Source organism: Typopeltis vanoorti, chromosome 1 (assembly GCF_054136105.1).
Source record: "Typopeltis vanoorti isolate ZY-2024b chromosome 1, IOZ_Tvanoo_1.0, whole genome shotgun sequence".
Classification (NCBI taxonomy): domain Eukaryota; kingdom Metazoa; phylum Arthropoda; class Arachnida; order Uropygi; family Thelyphonidae; genus Typopeltis; species Typopeltis vanoorti.
Window position 1 is genome coordinate 189,493,465 of NC_143549.1, and position 19,880 is coordinate 189,513,344.

Here is a 19,880-nt window from a genome sequence, read left to right on the forward strand (position 1 = left end):
GTCTGTGAGAGAAGGGTTATCTATTAATTGAATTGCCCTCTTCATAGAATATCATCAAGAATTCTTAAGGAGGTGCACCACCCCAAATGTGGAAACAATATTCCAAGGCAGTGACAGCTCGTGGCTTGAAATTGTGGGGGATGCAGCAACTTTTGAAACATACATACACACTGTAAGTACAGTGTATACGTGTTTGGATAAAATATCAAAATTATGGTAAAAAATTTTTAAAAATTAAACATGAAAAAATATTGTATAACTAAGATGAAAAGCCAAACGGCTATTTTTTTCTGGCGAAGTTGAACAGTTAATGGGATAAAAATCCCTTATTGTTTTTCAGCCAGTAAGCGAAACAACGATCTGAACGTTTCATGCCGACGAACTCTCAGCGTATCCAAGCGTAAGTGACCACTTGGTAGTGCCACACCACGGCAACTCGTTGCAAAGGTGGAGCAAGCTCCCTCACTGTTCTTGATATTTTCTCATAATGTAAAACACACAGCTCTTAGGAGATGTAATACTGTTTTACATTATGAGGAGAGGTCACTACCCAGACCGGTTTCAACCTTTTTTGAGGTCTCATCAGTGAGTAGCTAGACCTAGAATATCAGAGTTTCACTTGGTGTGGCACTGTAGTTTTCGATCGTTGTTTCGCTTACTGGCTGAAAAACAATAAGGGATTTTTATCCCATTAATTGTTCAACTTCACCAGAAAAAAATAGCCGTTTGGCTTTTCATCTTAGTTATACTATGTTATAATAATATAATATAGTGACACACCTTTCTGGCAATCGTATAGCAAAAGTATGTAAGTTCTTTTCACTTAAACTCTGATATTCTAGGTCTAGCTACTCACTGATGAGACCTCAAAAAAGGTTGAAACCGGTCTGGGTAGTGACCTCTCCTCATAATGTAAAACAGTATTACATCTCCTAAGAGCTGTGTGTTTTACATTATGAGAAAATATCAAGAACAGTGAGGGATCTTGCTCCACCTTTGCAACGAGTTGCCGTGGTGTGGCACTACCAAGTGGTCACTTACGCTTGGATATGCTGAGAGTTTGTCGGCATGAAACGTTCAGATCGTAGTTTTCGATCGTTGTTTCGCTTACTGGCTGAAAAACAATAAGGGATTTTTATCCCATTAACTAAATGAAAAAATATTGTTTATTATCGATAAAATTATATAGTTTGGTATAATTCAAAATTACTTAAAAATAAAATATATTCTTCTTGTTTTGTTTCATGAAAAAATATTGTTTATTATCAATAAAATTAGTTTAGTATAATTCAAAATTACTTAAAAATAAAATCCATTCCTTTAATTGTAATTAAAGGAATGGATTACCAATTTTTGGACATTACAATTAAATCCTTTAATTGTAATGTCCAAATATTTAAATAGACGGAGTAAACATGATAAGCACTACGAACACTCTACTACTGGCACAAACTGCATATAAACTACAATGGAACTGAGCGACGGACAGTGCGGCATTACGCTAATAGCTCGCATCTCACTATGACGTGTATATGCTTGCGCACTTAGCAATATGACACTGTGGTAAACACAGTGCTGCTAGCGTCCTTTGCCTTCCTAAGTGCTAAAGTTGGATTTTTATTATTTTTTATATAAAATAAGAGAATTGTATGGTATTGTTGATGATAAAATTAAATATTACAAGCAAATATAAATAAATTAATAAATATATTTATATATCGAGAAAAATTGGGGCTGCTGCAGTTCCACAGTGCCTATGCACGAGCCACCCCTGTTCCAAGGTTGGTCAGATCTGAGACTTGTAAAGTATTGGAAGTTGGATAAAGGGAAGTAATGCTTTGAACAGAAAAGAATGCCAAGGTTTTTTACAGGCTGAGGAGACTATGTATGTAATATGTTTGTGCCTGGGTAAACCGGATGTGACAGTCAACCCAAGAAGAGAAAATTGATCTTGAACGAAAATTTAATCATTATCAAAAGAAAGAGGGAGTGGGATAGGATCTTTCTTGCATATAATAATGCAGGCCTGAGTTTTTATGGCATTGAACTTACTAAGTTATCTTCATCCCATTTGAGGATGTTGAGAAGATCAGTAATTAAGTCACTGGTTATGGAAGACATTGAGGATTCTATCATTTGAGTAATACAAGGTTTTTCAAATGAGGAAAAGGAATGAGGAGTACTATCATCGGCAAAGCTGTGAATAGAATTTGAAATCAGAGAGAAAAGGTCACTGATGTAAAGGAGGAAGAACATTGATGAGAGTACAGAACCTTGGGATACTCCAGCATTGATGGAGAAATCCAATTAGAAGAAACCATGAAACAAAATGAACAACCAGCGAGGAAACTGGCAATCCAATCACAGAATGCAGGCGGGAAGCCAGATGGTAGCATGTTCAGAAAGTCTCGATGCTAAGCACATTTGAATGCCTTTAAAATATCAACAGCAATAACATGGGTTTCTCCAAATCTTACTAAAGCCTGTGTCCAAAGGTTAATGAGATTAGTTAGGAGGTCAGCTGCACAACAAGAATGGCAAAATCCATATTTGTGATCAATAATTAACTGATGAGTCTCCAGACAGTGAAGAAACTAGTTGATGATAATCTTCTCCATCACTTTTAAAAGTACTGAGTAAGTTGTGTAAGTTGAATGAAAAGCTAAAGTATTTAATTTAAGCCAATGAACATATGCTGCATTTTTATCATGGACTACAGAGGCACAATTTTCGGAGAATCAGGGCTTGGGTACGGATCAGGTTTGCAGTGGAGTGGGGAATGAAGGCACTTATTCCAGTGAGGATTATTTCAATTATTAGTTCGGTAGAGACATTTGGATCAAGAGAATGAAAGCAATAATCTGACCATGGAAAAGAGACAAAAAAATTCCAGAGTTCATCCCAGTTGGCATAATTGTAGTGTCATAGGGTAGGAGGCTGAGATTAGCTGGGAGGAGGAGGAGGACGAACTGTAGAGAAGGAAACTTGAATAAGATTGTGTTCCGAGTTGCCAAGGAGAGAGCAGACATTCACAGCATATCTGGAGGGAGATCTAGTGGAAAAAAGAAAAAAAAAGATCGATATTGGAAGATTCTTGGTTGGGTCAACTAATTGAGTTAGGTCATGACTGATGTCAAATGAATCCTTCCTTCCTTCCAGATTGATCTTTGATGTTGAGTAGGGATAGTCAGTTTGTTATATGAATGTTAAAATTACCTAGGAAGACAATCTCGCAATTTGGGCTAATTCGTTTGCACGTAATCCATTTTTAGTAATAGACAGTCAAAAAGGGGTGGCATGGTTATCAAAGTTAGAGGAGCAGTAAATGCAACAAATAAAGTCTTCTTCTTCCTCCTAGTGTTTGTCCTGCTTTAAATCAAGGTCTGCTCGTGAGCACGGCTTCCTTCATCTTGCATAGTCTTGGGCAATTCTACTGTTGACATTTGCTGTGCATGTCTTTAGTTCAAGCCAAGACATCTTTGGTTGGCATCAACATTAAGCCTCATGGGTGATTTTGCTACAGACTCTTCATTGCTGCATAGCATGTGGCTGTACCATCTTAAGCGTGCCTTTTGCATCTTCTCTGTTACTGGTGTGATGCCGATGATCTTAAGTATGTCGGTGTTTGGTATTCGGTCAAGCTTGGTGACACCAAGTGTCCATCACATTCTCATTTCCATGGCATGGAGGATTTGCTCATGTTTCTTTGTTGTTGTTGGCCAGCATTCTGCTCTGCGCATGGCTACTGGTCTAATGACTGTTCTATAGATTTTTGATTTTATGTATAGTGGGATCTTCTTATCACAAAGAACTCCAATGACTTGTAGCCACTTCATCCAGGCAGCATTGGCTGAGGCTTCAGCATCTGTGGTTGTATTGCCATTGGAGCTAATGCTGGACCCTTGGTCTTTGAACTGGGTGCATTTGTTCAGCTCCATGCCATCTATTGTAAGTGTGTTATCAATTTGGTCACCTCTTTGCATATATTCTGTCATCTTGGTGTTAAGTCTCATATAAGAAAGTTTTCCATTTCTGCATGAGATGTTGGAGTTCATTTTGCAATGTAGAGCAAAGTATTATGTCATCAGCATATAATAGTGTTCAGGGATGTGGCTTCTGAATATCCCTGGTTACAGTGTCCTTACAGAGGATGAAGAGCAGGGGTGAGAGGGCAGATCCCTGGTGAACTGCCAATAAAGGTAGGAGGAAGATGTCGGCGTTTCCTGCTGCACAGCATACTGTGCTGGTGATGTTTTGTTATAGCATTTTTATGCATTGCACATACGCTTCAGGTACATAATGTGTTCTTAATGCCTCCTGCAAGAGATCATGTAGTATACAGGTGAAGCTTTTTCTAGATCTAAGAAAGCTATGTGTAAGATTTTCTTCTTTTTCAGATGTTTCCCCATTAAGAGCCAATTGGCATGGATTGCATCTATTGTTCCACAATTTTTAATGAATCCACACTGATTTGGTGAAATTTTAACACTGGCTCTAAGGTGCATCGAGTATCCATTCGAAAATCTTCATTGTATGGCAAAGTAGCCGAATTGGTCTTTAGTTTGAGCAGTCACCAATGTTCCTCCCCTTGCCTTTCCAGATGGAAATTGTTATACTGGCTAGCCAGATTGATGGTATTTCATTTTAATTTACGATCTTGTTAAACAGCATTGTCAGTCTTGTGCTCCTTGTGGTCTGAATAGCTTCCAGATTTAAGCTGGTATATCATCTGGGCCAGTGACCTTGTTTTTCATTTGATGGACCACAGTATGTATTTCATCAGTGCTGATAAGGGGCACAGGTCCAAGGACTGCTGTGGTTGTCTGCAATGGTGGGTATGGGAACTCTTCATTACTGATCTTATCAATGTAGTTTTGCCAATGATGTAATATATCTTTCGGTGTCTGCAGCATCTTTCCATTTTCATCTTTGATGTTCAAAATATGCCCTGGGTCTTGTGTAGAATGCTGACATGCCCGGGCAAGGCAATATATTAGCTTCTCACCTTCCTTCGGATGCATCCAGTCAATCATATATATGTTGGGAGTGCTTGGCTTTGCTTTAGCCTTTAGTGCAAAAGGTTTCTTTTTCAATTTCACAGTTTGTTGCACTTCAGGGTTCCACCACCAGGTGTGCTTGTCAATGAAATGATGACCAAATTTGGTGATTCCTAGTGGCCACAGTGCTGGTCTTAACATGCTCAGCAAATGTGTTCCAGATGTCATTTGTTGTTTGGTTGAAGTCTGTAGTCAGTGCTTCTTCTTCTAGTCTTCAGCTAGATTTCATATTCCATTAAATGCAATCTATAAAGTGAGGCAAGGAAATTAGCCAGAACAGGTCAAAAAGCAGGAATTCAAGGTTTCATAGCCATTAGCAACAAATATCAGATTTACAAAAATCTTTTATATTAGCTTCTTACCTTCTGATGTGCCCAGTTGATCATATATATGTTGGTAGCTTGGCTTTGGCAGAGGCAATATTTGCTTCTTTTTCAATGCCAACAAATTTCAGTTTGTTGCACTTCAGGGTTCCACCACCAGGTGCGCTTGTCAAGAAATGTTGACCAGGTTTTGTGATTCCTAGTGCAGCTACAGCGCTGGTCTTAACACATTCAGCAAATGTGTTCCAGATGTCATTTGTTGTTTGGTTGAAGTCTGTAGTCAGTGCTTCCAGTGAAGTCTTCAGCTGGGTTCCATTCAATGAAATCTGTAAAGTGAGGCAAGGAAATTAGCCAGAACAGGTTAAAAAGCATGGATTCAAGGTTTCATAGCCTTTAGCAAAGAATATCAGATTTTACAAATGCATGTGTTCCTCCCTTTTTGCAGAATGCATCATGCTGGATGTAGTTGGGACAGTTGAGATGGGCCATAGTAGTGGTAGATACCAACTGAGGTTCTGTTTGGAAAAAGAGATCAAGTTTTGATGTCTGTAAGTGGTGGTGCATATCACTGAAGTTTGTGTTGATGCCTCGAATGCTGGTGTATGGAAGTGTTTTTTGTTGGATGAAATTTTGGTGTTATTTTTTCCAATTTTCTGTTGTATTTTTCATAATTTTTTATGGTAATTTTTTGTATCCACAGTTAAAATACTAGTATTTGTATGATTGACTTTCATGTGTTGAGTTGATTCAGGGAACAAAGAGAAGGTGCATGCAGTTGGGGGTAAGGGTCAAGTGTACATAACTCAGGAAGTGCCCAGACTCCATTCCAAATGTGGCCTCAAACAGTGTCCCCTGCACATCACTAACTTGATCTCCCTCCAAGCACGACGTCACACAGTAAGTGGCAACAGGATTATTCACCAGCTGATCAGGAAGCCTCCAACACATGCTTCACCATTGGATTTTGTCTTGTGCACTGTCTGGTGGCCAGCCTGTAGGAAACTGTTTTACTGCTGTACCCTCAAATGGAACAGACACTGGCTCCCAAGTTGAATATTGATAAGTGTGTTGAGCATGCCCAGAAAGGCACTGCATGTGAAAAGATGGGGGGGGGGGGGACAGAAACAGGAGGCCCTACTCTAGTGATGAAACTGGCAGTAGCCACTTCATACCTCCAAAAAGCAGAGTGGTGGTGACGTTTCACTAGGTAATGAAAGACATCTACTACCTAAAGGGCTAGATGGCATTACCTCACAACTGGGGAAGAAATGCTCCTATCAGAGCTTCACTGGTGGATATGCTGTACTATGGGAGTGTGGAAATGACTTGGCTGGGAGAGGCTTTATCAGTGCAGCAATAAGATCTTGTTCATTCTGCTAAAGATCTCAAGATCAGGATTTGGGTAAGGTGAGACAGCTATATTTATTTAAACTTGGACAATGTTACATTGTTGTTGCAGATTCTAAGAACAGTCATTTTGGATTTGGATTTGCTTGTGGTTGTATTTCAACTCTTTCTTCCAATCTCACCAACTGTTTGTAAAACACATTGAAAAAAGATCTTAAACTTTGTTCTACATTATTCTCCATTTGGACAAATGGCTTGGGTATGTCGAGAATGTTTTTAACACACCTAACAAGCCAAGACCCTATGATCCATTCTCCTAGTGAAAAGTAAGCAATAACTGACTGCCTTTCCATGAGTTATTGTCACCATGCTACCCAGGGGAAACCTTATACTTTATTTTTCTGTCTACAGGCCTACCCACATTGGTAGGCACATCTGTCATCAATCACATCATTCCTCTCAGAAGTACAGTGTTATCAAAATCTCAGTAAATGGGGATAAAACCAACTGATCAGACCTACTAGTCTGTCTGAAATCACACATGGGGCCACTTTTTAAGCCAATAGCATCTCTTTCTTCAAAATCAACAGAACTCTCCAGCCACCAATCCACAAACTCAGGAACCCAAAAATACAGATCACAAAAAAACCTACTGACATTACAAACACATTTCATACATTCTTCAAAGATACAACATACAGACCTCTTTAAACCATATCAAAAATTAGCACACAAAGACTAAGTTTTATTGTTTGCATGCAGTGATCTAGAGATGAAAATGAAAATTATAAAGTTAGTAAAGAAATATGAGTGTACAAAGCTTAACAACCATAGAATGTGTTTGTTCTTTCACCATCAGTAGTGAATACAATTATGAAGGGTGCTGCCCATATAAAGGAACATGTGAAAGGATCTGCCTCTTTAAAGTCAAAAATAATGACAAAAAAAATATTCAAGATGACAAAAGATGCAAATTAAAAATACAAAGACGGATTACTATGGCAAAAGAAATATTGCAGGAGGTAGCAGGTGGCCAGCCGGCCTGCTGGCTGAGTGGTTAGTGTATCCGCTCTCCAGCCAAAAGACTGTGGGTTCGAATCCTGCCATGGGAATGGATGTTTGTGATTGTCTGTGGAAAAACTAGTGATGGCAGTTGGTAGTAGATGGCGTTGGTGTAGTTGCAGTCATTCGGTGGATTGAGTGGTGGAGATAGTGTTGTAGAGCAAGTGCCCTCCCTCGATGAGTCTTTGGACTCCCTGGAGGTGTCAAACAATAATAATAAATAATAATAATAGTTACACACTGATACACAAAGCTCATCAAACTACTTTAAATGCATTCAAAGTGTCCGCATTCACCGCATTCCATGCAATGCATTCCACTCACCAACCACTCTCCACGCAAAGAATCTGTTCCTTATTCCTTTGCTCACACCCACCTTATAAAGTTTACAGAGATGGTGTCGATCTATCCCTGGCTCCCATTCTAGGGAAATTTTTCTTGCACATTAAGCCAATAATAACCCTTTTATCAACTTATGTCTCAATCATGACCCTCTCCTCCTCCTATTCACGAAGCTCTATAAACAGTATTCCCTCAAATATCAGATACAAACCTTAGGCAATTCTTCTCTATAGCCCTTCTAATATATCTTCATTGCCAAAAACTAGGTGACCAAATCTGTGCTTAATTCATATTAAGCCTGAAAGCCTTATACAATAGAACCATAAACTGTTTTATTTCTGCATGTCAAGATCCTCTGCATCAATGGCTAATCTGGGGTGATGACTTCACAACTTATGCAATGCAACCCCTAAACTTTTTTTTAGATGGTGTTCAACAAGGGAATGGCTTAGTTTGCTTATTGTTTAACAAAGCACTTGAAAAGGTTTTCAGAGATGCTGGCATTAATACAAGGGGAACTATTTTTTACAAATCAGTACAAATTATGGCATATGCAGACGATATCAATATTATAGGAAGGACATGAAAAGCAATGGAAGAAACTTTCATCAGTTTAGAAAAGGCAGCAAAGAAGATGAATATGCAGATTAATCAAGAAAAAATAAAGTATATACCAGTAACTAGAAAGATCTGTGATAATAATCCTTCTGAAATTGAAATTGGTTCCTATAAATTGGAAATTGTACATAGTTTTATATACTTGGGATCAGAAGTTAATTGTAAAAATGATATCAGTACTGAGATTCATGTACATATTCTTTCCGCAAATAGATGCTCCTGTGGACTTAGGAAACACCCAAAATCACATCTGATCTCAAGAAAAACAAAGATAAAGATGTACAATGTACTTGTAAAACCAGTGTTAACTTATGCCTCTGAAAACTGAGTATTATCAATGGCAGATGAAAGATTGCTAGGTCTGTTTAAAAGAAGAGTTCTCAGGTATATTTTTGGAGCAGTACAAGAGAATGGTGTGTGGAGAAAAAGATATAACCATGAACTATACAGATTGTTTAATGAGCTAGACATTGTTTAAATAAAAATAAATAGATTAAGTTGGGCTGGACACATTAGACACATGGATAGTAATAGAATAGTTAAGATGTTTAATGCCAAGCCAGAAGGGAAAAGAAAAATTGGAAGACCTACATTAAGTCTTTTGGGATTGAAAGATTACCAGCTGTGTACTACATTGATGGAATGGTACTCCAAGAGAATGATGAGGCTAGGGACTTAGGGGTGTGTTGGTGGATAGGGAGATGAAGTTCTTCCCAAAGAGTTCTTCCACTATGTGGCAAGTAAAAGGAAGAATGACTTCAGAAGGATAACTTTAGTGGGTGCTGATGGTATTGAGGTGACAAATTCAGATGTAATAGTAGAGTTACTGCGTGATCACTTTCCAAAAGTCTATCACCCAAGTGAGGATATCTTTGTACCTATAGCAGAAACTAATGTGAGAATTGAAGTTAAGAAATCAGAGGTACTTAGTATATTGAAAAATTTAAATGCAAACACTGCTGTAGGTTTAGATGGAATATCAGCTCGGGTGTTATGTGAATGTGCAAAGGAATTGTCAACACCTCTTACTTGGTTAATTAACTTAAGTTTGAACTCTGGTATAGTCCCTAAGATTGGAAAAGTTGGTTAAAGACAAAATTCAAGAATGGGTGAATCAGGATATGATACTCTATAGCAGCGCTTCCCAAACTGTGGGCCGCAGCCCCCTTGGGGGCCGTAGGTTTTGTTGAGGGGGGCCGTGAAATAATGAAAACAAATTTAAAATGTTTTAAGACTAAGTATATTTTTTTTTATTTTAAAAGAAACGTATTTAACTTTGGTTATTTATTATTTCTTTTTTGTTATTTTTTATATTTTAATGGAAAAATTCACACACTGGTGTTGATTCACAAACTTTGCTTCCTGCGTATTTCGGCGCTTAATGAACATTAGTAAATATTGCTTATTCATATGTTTCATTTCAAAGCAGTGGTTAATTGTATTTACTTCGAATGCTCTCCAGGGAAGCTCCAAATCCTCCTGTCCCTTTCATCATGCATTCGTAATCAGGGACTGTTGATATTGACTTTATATACATACCAAAATTCGTTTTATATTATCACTGTCATCCGAGCTAGTTTTCTGTTACCAATAAAAGTTTCGCATATACTTCACACATGAAAAAAAGCTTAAACAAGTTCATGTGGGGAGATAGTAACTCGCTTGCAGTGGTAAACAACCCCTCCCTAACAGCCACTTTACTGCAGAGGCAATAAAAACAAGTACTTTTATTAGGCCAGTGAATAAGGTATGAGGAGTCTGTGTAATATATTTCTCAACAAATAGTGCAATTAGATACAACTGGGATAAAAACACACTAATTAATGAATCACATGTCCCCTCATACAGAAACTATGCTGTATAGACTGAAACAAAACCATATGTTGCATGGGCAAACACGGTATCTAACTAAAAACTATTGTTATTAATTAGATGTGTGTGAGTTCGATTTCCCAAGGCACCAAAAAAATTCAACCGAATGTGTTAAAATTTAAGTGTTAAAACTAATATATATATATATATATATAATGAATGTTATGGCAGTTTCACATATGGAATTCGGTTGAAGAGAGTTAGCATTTCAACACAATTGTCAGCTATGTTTTTATCGTTCGGTTGCGCGATCTTTTGTTAATACCGCACCAATCATATGCACGTTTTAATAACCTGCCTTTAAAGGGAGAAAAGTCACAAAAGAGAAAAATGTTCCTGGTCCTGGGATTCCCTTATTCAGGTAATATTCACTAATTTCATGTTATCAGTCTGTGGTGTGCCAGTATCGGTAAGTGGTGCTATTATTTGATCTATTCTACGTTAAAAATTTTAACCCTGAGATGGATAAGTGGCTGATAAAAAATAAAAATAAAAATCCCGCGAACAATCAGAAGAAGCAGAAACAGACTAAAAAAAAAAAGGACAGTATTTCATATTTTACCAGAACAGCCCGCATCGTCTTCAGAACCAAACGGTAAGAGGCCAAAAATGTAATATATGCATTTGATGTTTGCAATATTCGGTGTGTATGTTTTGTATTGAATATACAATAAATATTATAATAATATATCTCTCTATTATGATTTTTTTTTGAGGGGGGCCGTGAAATATTTTAATTTTTGCAAAGGGGGGCCCTGACATCCAGAAGTTTGGGAAGCATTGCTCTATAGGACCCAACATGGTTTTGTTAAATGTCAATCCTGCCTTAGCAATTTATTAACTTTTTATAATAGAATGACATCTGAGTTGGACAAAGGAAATGGCTACACAGTGGTACTTCTGGATTTTGCTAAGGCTTTTGACAGGATACCCCATGGAATACTGTTGTGCAAATTGGAGCAGACGGAGGGATGGATACTAAACTGGTGATATGGATAGGAGAATGGCTCAGAGAGAGATACCAGAAGGTGGTATATGGAGGAGCAGAGTCCAGGATGAGACAGGTGACCAGTGGTGTGACTCAGGGCTCTGTGCCATTGTTGTTTAATTTGTACATAAATGATATAGGAAATGGCTTAACCACGTTACCGGCTTAGGACGTATATATACGTCCAAGTTACTATGGATGAGAAGTGCATATTAAAATTGTAATACCATTCATATTACATTGAAATATATGATGGATACGAAGTGCATGAGGATGCGTATTTGATCCATAATGGCTGGTAAGGTAGTTAAAGGGAGATATTCAGTTGTTTGCTGATGATGCAAAGTTGGGTAGTGCAATAAAAAATCAAGCTGATGTTGAGTTTGCAGGATGATTTAAATAAGCTGGCAAAATGGGAAAAAGGTAATGGATGTCAGTTTAATGTGGAAAAGTGTCAAGTTATGCATTTTGGGATTAAAAGATTACCAGCTGTGTACTACATTGATGAGGCTAGGAACTTAGGGGTGTTGGTGGATAGGGAGATGAAGTTCAGAGGACATATTGCTACGGTGTCCAACATTGCACATAGGATTACTTGGTTATTGAGAAACACACTAACATCCAGAGATAAAGAGGTTATTATTCCCTTTATAAAGCATTGATACTTCCACATTTGGATTGCTGTGCTCAGGTCTGGTCACCTGGATTCCTTCGAGATGAGGAGGTCATGGAGAGAGAGTTCAGAGGACAGTGACTAAGTTGGTGAGTGATGTAAAAAATGCTCCCTGCATTGATAGATTGAGAGCTTGTGGATTGCAGAGGTTGGTTGATAGGCAGAGAAGAGGGGATATGATAGAAACATTTAAATTCCTAAAAGGTTTTTATAAGATTGAATGCAGGGGAAAAGTTTCAGCTGTGTGATAGTGATGGAAGAACAATAGGCCATCCCTGGAAATTAAGGAAAAGTGTAGTTAATAAGGGTGTGAGAACAAGGGTTTTCACCTGGAGGTTAGTGAATTAGTGGAATGCAAAATTGCCTGACTCAGTTGCGAGTTCTTCATCTGTAAATGAATTCAAGAAGAGATATGATAGATATTGTTTTGATAGTTTGGGTCTCCCATGAGGAGTCTACTGACTCCATGGAGATACCCGTAATAATAATAATAAGATGGGAAGATGGAGTAATGCAAGATATTAAGGTTTTAGGAGTCAAAAATTGGAGGAGTTTGGCATTAAATAAGGAAGGCTGGCAGAAGTTTCTGAAGAAGGCCAGGACCCATACAGGGCTGTTGAGCTAATGATGAACCCCTAAACATTAAAATTATAATTTCTCACATCTTGGGGAGTTTCACACATCATTATTTATTTATATTGGTTCTTAAGAGAAGCTGCAGATTTCAGAAAGAAAAAAAAAAAGTCAGTTGAAACTTAGTTTTTTTTTCTTCATTTAATTTGTTTACTTATTCATTTATTTATTTGTGTCACATAATTGGTTGTCCGAGATGGCTTAAAGTGCTTTATCAGTGAATGAGTTGAGGTGTGACAATAAGGATCCCACAATGAGACTTTGACTTCATAGCAATGCACAAGAAAATAATAGTAGTAATTCTATTGATAGTATCCATAATTATGGCAACAGATATAATGTGGTCTTTCCTTTAAATTAAGCTGTTCTTCCAGTTTGCCTATAATAGGCCACAGAAGTGATGGGGAAAAGGTTGATTTTTAGGAAAATGGATAAAGTAGCTAACTTAATATGGGATTTGAAAGGTATTTTTGTACCTTTTTATCATATGCATCATATTTCTTTAAAGTCTCATCATATCTCTTTATCATATTTCTTTAGTCTTGTTAATTTTTCTGAGGGTGACTCAGATATAAAGAATGGTAGCAGTGTTAATATAATCTATATGCTGTGTGTGTGTGTGTGTGTGTGTGTGTAATATAAATGTCTAATAATAATATATTTCCCACATACAGCATATAAAGTATGTGCTGTACATGGGAAAAGGGGAGATTTAGTAAACTTAGACGTGTAACTCTCCAAGTTTTCGGTTCAAGCATTCCACCCAATACCTAGATGCTAAGCTAGTAACTAATAGCTCAATGGCTGGTTCTTGGATAGCAGAGGCATAGCTAGAGGAGGGCAGAGAGGGTGGTCCATCCCCAGGCAGCACTTTGAACCTTTTTGAACTTTCACAGCTAATTCTAAAATACAGTAAACCCAGTTCCAAATATTGTAATACTACTGCAAATTTTCCTCACAATTGCTGTAAGTGTTGCTAGTTGTGAGAGGAGTTTTTCTAAATAAAATTGATTAATTACCTACATTACTATGAAATAGACTTCCCCAATGCCATCGACAACTTTGCTAACAGGAAAGCAAGAAAAATAACATTTTGAATATTGTTAAAGTTTTACTTCAAAAATAAACATAGTGTTTCAATTTATTTCCCTATATGTCATTTTGACTTTTCGTAGTATTTTGGTGTGTATTGAGAGGGGCGGCAAACTCAGGGACCACCCAAGATGGCAAACGTTCTGGCTACACCACTGTTGGGTAGTATTTCAACTCTCATTTCTGTTGACTGCATATGCACTCCTAAAAATTTATTTGAGAGAGAGAGAGTGAGTGAGTGAGTACTGGAAAGATTAAGTGTAAAGCTTATTGACTACAAACAACAGGAAATTGGAAGAAAAATGTTAACAGACATGTGGCTGGTGAGAGACCATCTAACAAAGATCTTCTTTAGCCTCCCAGAAGTTTCTGTGGAAGTTAAGCAAGAATATGGTAAAAAAAAAAAGAGCATTTTCCTTAATGAGGATGACAACGCAACGATCCTTAATGAGTCAGGAATTATGGCTGAAACAACTAAGTCTATAAGATGTTGAAAGTGCAAGGAGTGCCCTGGTGTTGTACCACCTTATCCCAGTCCTGAAGATACTTTCAGGCGCAAACTTTGTTTGCTCACACTTGGATAAAGGATTAAACTAAATTTATTATAAGTCTATAAGGTCAGTGTGTCACAGCTGGAAACTGCATGTGTCTGTCATGCATCTAGCAGTTTGGCAGGATGGAAACTTTCTGAAAGAAAAACAGTGCTACCTCCATATGAATCAACTAATTCGCTTTCAGCTGGAAAGCCCATATAAAGGTTACTTTCTTCACATCCCATAAGAGGATTTAAACATAAGTTTTTTGCAGTCAGTCATTTACTGATCCTGAGTGAGCTAAACAAAACACCCAGTGAGGCAAAGCTGCTGCAATTAGTGCTCACCCTCTAGTAGTCCAAGAACTCCTTAAATTAATTTGTTTTTTTTTTCATTAATCCCTGTAATTCTATTATTTGGAACAACTTTTACTCTGATATTTTTCAATAACTACACTCTACAGTTATTCAGGACAAAGGATAGTACATTAATCATTTTTTTTCTAAATTCAATATCCATTAACAATACTTTCATTAACTGTTATATTTAAAACAATAAATAAATAAGAGCATACAACGGGAAAATGCACTTTTCCCGTTGTAACCCATGTTATACCAATAAAAGGTTTAAAATATTTTTTTTGAAGTGACTGTACTTCGTTTCAAGCGTATTGAAAGCTATCAAAAATATATAAAGCAGCCGTTAAAGCATCCATAAAGCCACCAACTTCCATTGGATTTCATGGCAGTTCGACATCTAAAAGAGTGCAGTTTTCAAAGTTGTTTACAAAGTCGAGCGCCAAAAACTTTTCATACTCAAGAGATAATGAAATCCTTAATATCAAAATTTTTGAATTTCCAGAGGGCTGTTTGCTTCACTAACACTACGTCTTCTCCCGTCTTTTCATCTAAATACCAACTTCATTAAACTATATATGAATATGAAATTTTTCATTGTGAAAATATATTACTACGGATTTTCCAAACTTCACCAACCCGTCCTTCCTAATATATACTTTATATAAGTTACATGCTACAAGCGATTCAGTTTACATCTCGGTATGTCATTTAAGCTTGCTACATGAAAATATATCATATCCAAATCATTGTGCAAACAATTGGTTAGATTAAAAAATATTAAAATACAGTACCAAATTAATGTGTACAATTGCAAACACGTGTTGTTGTGACTTCCGGTGTAACGTCACTTTATTTTAGAAGCGTCACTTTTTAATTCCAACACCAGTTCACAAAAAGCATGAAATGCAATTTATTATTATTATTATTATTATTATTATTCCTGATACCTCCAAGGAGTCCGAAGACTCATCATTTATATACATATAACTTCTTTCTTGATGTATAAATGTACTTCGCTACACACACACACACGGATTTCCATAAATTAAGGAAAAACGAGAAAAGACACGATAATTAAATTGAATGATGAATTTTTATACAATTCAGTGAAAAGCAATATGATATGAGTGTGAAAGAAACCCAGTATCCAGGTATTTGCTTGCGCTAGGAATCGCCGAACTTTATATAGTTTCTATATTGGGCATGAAACTCTTTGAGTTTCTTATTCGGCTAAGAAACAATATGGGATGTAATATCCCTTAACTTAAACAAGTTATGTCGCCGAATTGAAGCCTTTGGCTCTTCATATAATTAATGATTTATTAGGACACCTCATAGAAGGGATACAAGTTCTGTTCGCTACAAACTTGGTATTATTACTTCCCAGTGCATAAACCAGGTAAAGATCCACACCTGCCTGAAAGCTATCGACCCATCACCCTAATCTCAAACTTAGGCAAAATTGCCGAAAAAATCATCCACTCTAAACTCCAAGCCTCAGTAGATGAGTTAAATATCATTCCTAAGGAACAATTTGGCTTTAGACAACATCACAGTACTACTCAACAAATTCATAGGATAATTGAGTACATCACCACCAGTTACAATTGGCACCAGCACACTGGAGCAGTCTTCCTTGACATAGCGAAAGCTTTTAACAAGATATGGCACTTGGGATTACTACACAAACTCATTTCAGCAGGCATACCATCAAGTATCGTCCACCTAATTAAATCTTACCTCCAGGACAGACACATACAAGTCAAAATAAATGGTACAGTTTCAAGTCAGCGACGGATCTCTGCAGGAGTTCCCCAAGGTTCCCTACTGGCACCGATCTTATTCTCGATATGTATGGCAGACATCCCACACAACCCAATATCATTCATCTTAGCACTTCATGCGGATGACACAGCAGTACTTGCCGGATCTCTACGACCACATCTTGTCACTAAAAAACTGCAAGAAAACCTGCTACAACTAGAACAATGGTTCTCCAAATGGAGATTACAAGTGAATCCCCAAAAGAGTGTAGCGATACTTTTCACCAGAAGAATGACAACTCCCATGGGGGACCTTTATCTATTCAACACCAAAATCCCCTGGCAAACAGAAACAAATTATCTTGGAGTAATTCTAGACAAAAGATTAACGTTCAACCCACACATCAAAGCCTTATGTGCGAAAGCATCTGAAACTATTGCACAACTTTACCTTCTAATAAATAGAAAAAGCAAACTAAATACCAGAATCAAAATGCTCCTCTACCTGCTGACGATCCGCCCCATGGTAACATATCCATCTCCAGCCTGGAGCCACACATCCAACACCAACATCCTCAGGCTACAGAGAGTGCAAAATAGGTGTTTGCGCATGATATTGGATGCACTGTGGTTTGTAAGGAACGTCCAACTGCATAGAGATACAAACATCCCTTACATCTACTCCTTCCTACGAACTACAGCAGAAACATTATTCTCAAAGATCTCTACACACCCCAACGATCTAGTTAAACAGACAGCAAACTATGAAGAAACTGACCTCTTCAAATACAAGAGGCCAAAATCCATCCTAAATACTTGCAACAATGACTAATCTCCGTGCCACCCCCCAGGGCGAGCTCTCAGCTCATAAATCTTTCCTTCAATTCATCCTCCCTATCAGACAATGGGGAATAAAAGCATCTTGCTTCACCCATCTGGCCAATAATGTTATGTTATGTTGGTATTATTGACTAGGTCTACCTACTCACTGATGAGACCTCAATAAAGGTTGAAACCGGTCTGGGTAGTGACCTTCTCTCATAATGTAGAACAGTAATACAGCTCCTAGGAGCTAAGTTCAAATTATGGGTAAATATCAAGAATAGTGATTGGAACTTGCTCCACCTTTGACATGAGTTGCCTCAGCTTGCACTACCTATATGGTCAGTTGCTGCAGTATCCAGGTATTTGCTTACGCTTGGAATCGCCGAACTTTATATAGTTTCTATATTAGGCATGAAACTCTTTGAGTTTCTTATTCGGCTAAGAAACAATATGGGATGTAATATCCCTTAACTTAAAGAAGTTAGAGAAGAGGAATCAGCTGGAACTATGAACACTGAAATCATCAAGACTGGTAGATTGTTGTTTCATTTCATCATGGAAAATTGTATCATTGTATGAGAGATTTGACAGAAATTGATACTCAAAAAAGGTCAGAATCATCAGAAATAAAAGTGTCATGAAGGTAGCAAATCATGACAACAAAATCAACAAGGAAATCATAAGTCAAAGCAGATCATTAGATATATGTAGAGCCCAAGGCTTCAATTCGGCGACACATGACTTGTTTAAGTTAAGGGATATTACATCCCATATCGACCTTGCTCCACCTTAGACATGAGTTGCCTCAGCTTGCACTACCTTTAGGGTCAGTTGCTGCAGTATCCAGGTATTTGCTTACGCTTGGAATCGCCGAACTTTATATAGTTTCTATATTCGGCATGAAACTCTTTGAGTTTCCTATTCGGCTAAGAAACGATATGGGATGTAATATCCCTTAACTTAAACAAGTCAAAGCAGATCATTTAAAGAAGATTCCAAGGAAAGCTTTGAGTACCATTGGTGCAAGATATCAGGCTCAGCTTAATCGAATGTTCCATCCTTTTTCGGAGAAGTTATTATGCCTATCTTATTGTATAGCATTTAGGTGAGCAGTATTTATAAGTGGCTGATAGTTCAAGTTTAATCATGAACAACAGTTCAGGTTTAGATGTATGTAAGGGTGGTGCGTGTTGTTGTTGAAGTTAGCATTAAGCCAACATATGTTGGAAAGATGTTGGCTATATTTCTAGTTTGTAAAGGAAGTTATGTGTGTTTTCATTTGGTGACTCGTATTGCTTATTTTTCTTGTATTTCTGGCAATGTCTGTCGAATGCTGTGATATTATTTTTGTTATGTAAATCTTCCAAAGAGTTCAATTACTAGACTGACCATATTTCCATGAGACAAAAACGGGAGTGAAGTTATATAATATTCTATATTCATGAAAAAGTAAGACGATAAAAAATTTTTACTTTGCCCAATATGTATGGTAACAAATGTGCTGAAGAAAATTTTGGTTCATAAATTTTATTGATCAATGTCGACAAGCTGTCATTTGCCAGAAAACTTTGGCCATGACCCACAGTATGAAAAGCAACAGGAGCTTCACTTGCTGCAATTTTATCACTTTCGCTATCACCATCACGTCTAACCATAAACGAGCTCATATTTATTTATTTTTATTTTTTTTTAAACTGAAGCCAGAGTGTTTTCAGCATCCTTATGTTTCTGTCTATGTAGATGTTGATGTTGCTTCTGCCCCATGAGCAACGGAAAAATGGACATTGCAATGCTGGCATACCACTTTTGTTTCGTCACTACACAGCTTGTCCAGTTTAATAAATTCGAATTCTTTCTTGAGTTCGTCATTAAAACTGCAGTTTCGCCTCTATGACTTACAAGGATACACAAAGCTTTAAAAAATAAAACATAAAACTTTAAAAAATACGAAATTTAAACCACCTGCATTGAAGAGCAAAGCTACTTGTTAGCATACAGACAAAACAAAAACTAACGCTGCAGCAGAACAGATGCCGCGTTTGACACACGCAATTGTTGCCAACATGTATTTATTATTTTCTCTGAATAAATCACTGCAGATGTCGATATTTAGTATCGAACAATGCGACTCCATAGTACAAATTACTGGTATCCATGATTCGATATAAGATTATAGGTTATGAATGATAATTTATGATTTACCAATATTAATTATAAGGTTTATTAAAAACGTCACAAAATTGACATTTTTATTAAAACGACGGAATGGACAAGAAATATGAAAAAAAAAAGTACTGTCCCGTTCAAAACGGTACGTATGGTCAGCCTACCAATGACTCATTGAGAGATGACACTCCATTCAACAACTCTCTGTCTCCCCCATGTAATCCACC

At 37.3% G+C, this 19,880-nt stretch overlaps 2 protein-coding genes across 5 annotated transcripts in view; both read right to left on the reverse strand.

Annotated features, from left to right (window-relative positions):
- Positions 1-15,764, reverse strand: part of drosha (ribonuclease 3 drosha) — a 454,213-nt gene extending 438,449 nt beyond the window's left edge. Inside the window, exons 1-3 of one of the 4 annotated variants that reach the window (XM_090395901.1) lie at positions 15,691-15,764; positions 5,420-5,706; positions 1,042-1,114 (exon numbers count right to left, since the gene is read on the reverse strand). In XM_090395901.1, the coding sequence (XP_090252027.1) occupies positions 1,042-1,070 (29 nt within the window). In that variant the 5' untranslated portion in view covers positions 1,071-1,114; positions 5,420-5,706; positions 15,691-15,764. Of the gene's footprint in view, positions 1-1,041; positions 1,115-5,419; positions 5,707-15,195; positions 15,443-15,690 lie in introns of those variants that run through there. The other 3 variants (XM_090395910.1, XM_090395920.1, XM_090395928.1) reach the window with 3 other exon arrangements.
- Positions 4,713-5,225, reverse strand: LOC150110718 (uncharacterized). Its single transcript, XM_090406092.1, has one exon. It carries the CDS (start codon positions 5,223-5,225, stop codon positions 4,713-4,715), a length of 513 nt encoding a protein of 170 aa, XP_090262218.1.
- Positions 15,765-19,880: the final 4,116 nt, after the last annotated feature.

Coding starts and splice junctions, on each gene's coding strand:
- LOC150110718 (XM_090406092.1), bottom strand. CDS start 5,225: ATGACATCTGGAACACATTTGCTGAGCATGTTAAGACCAGCACTGTGG.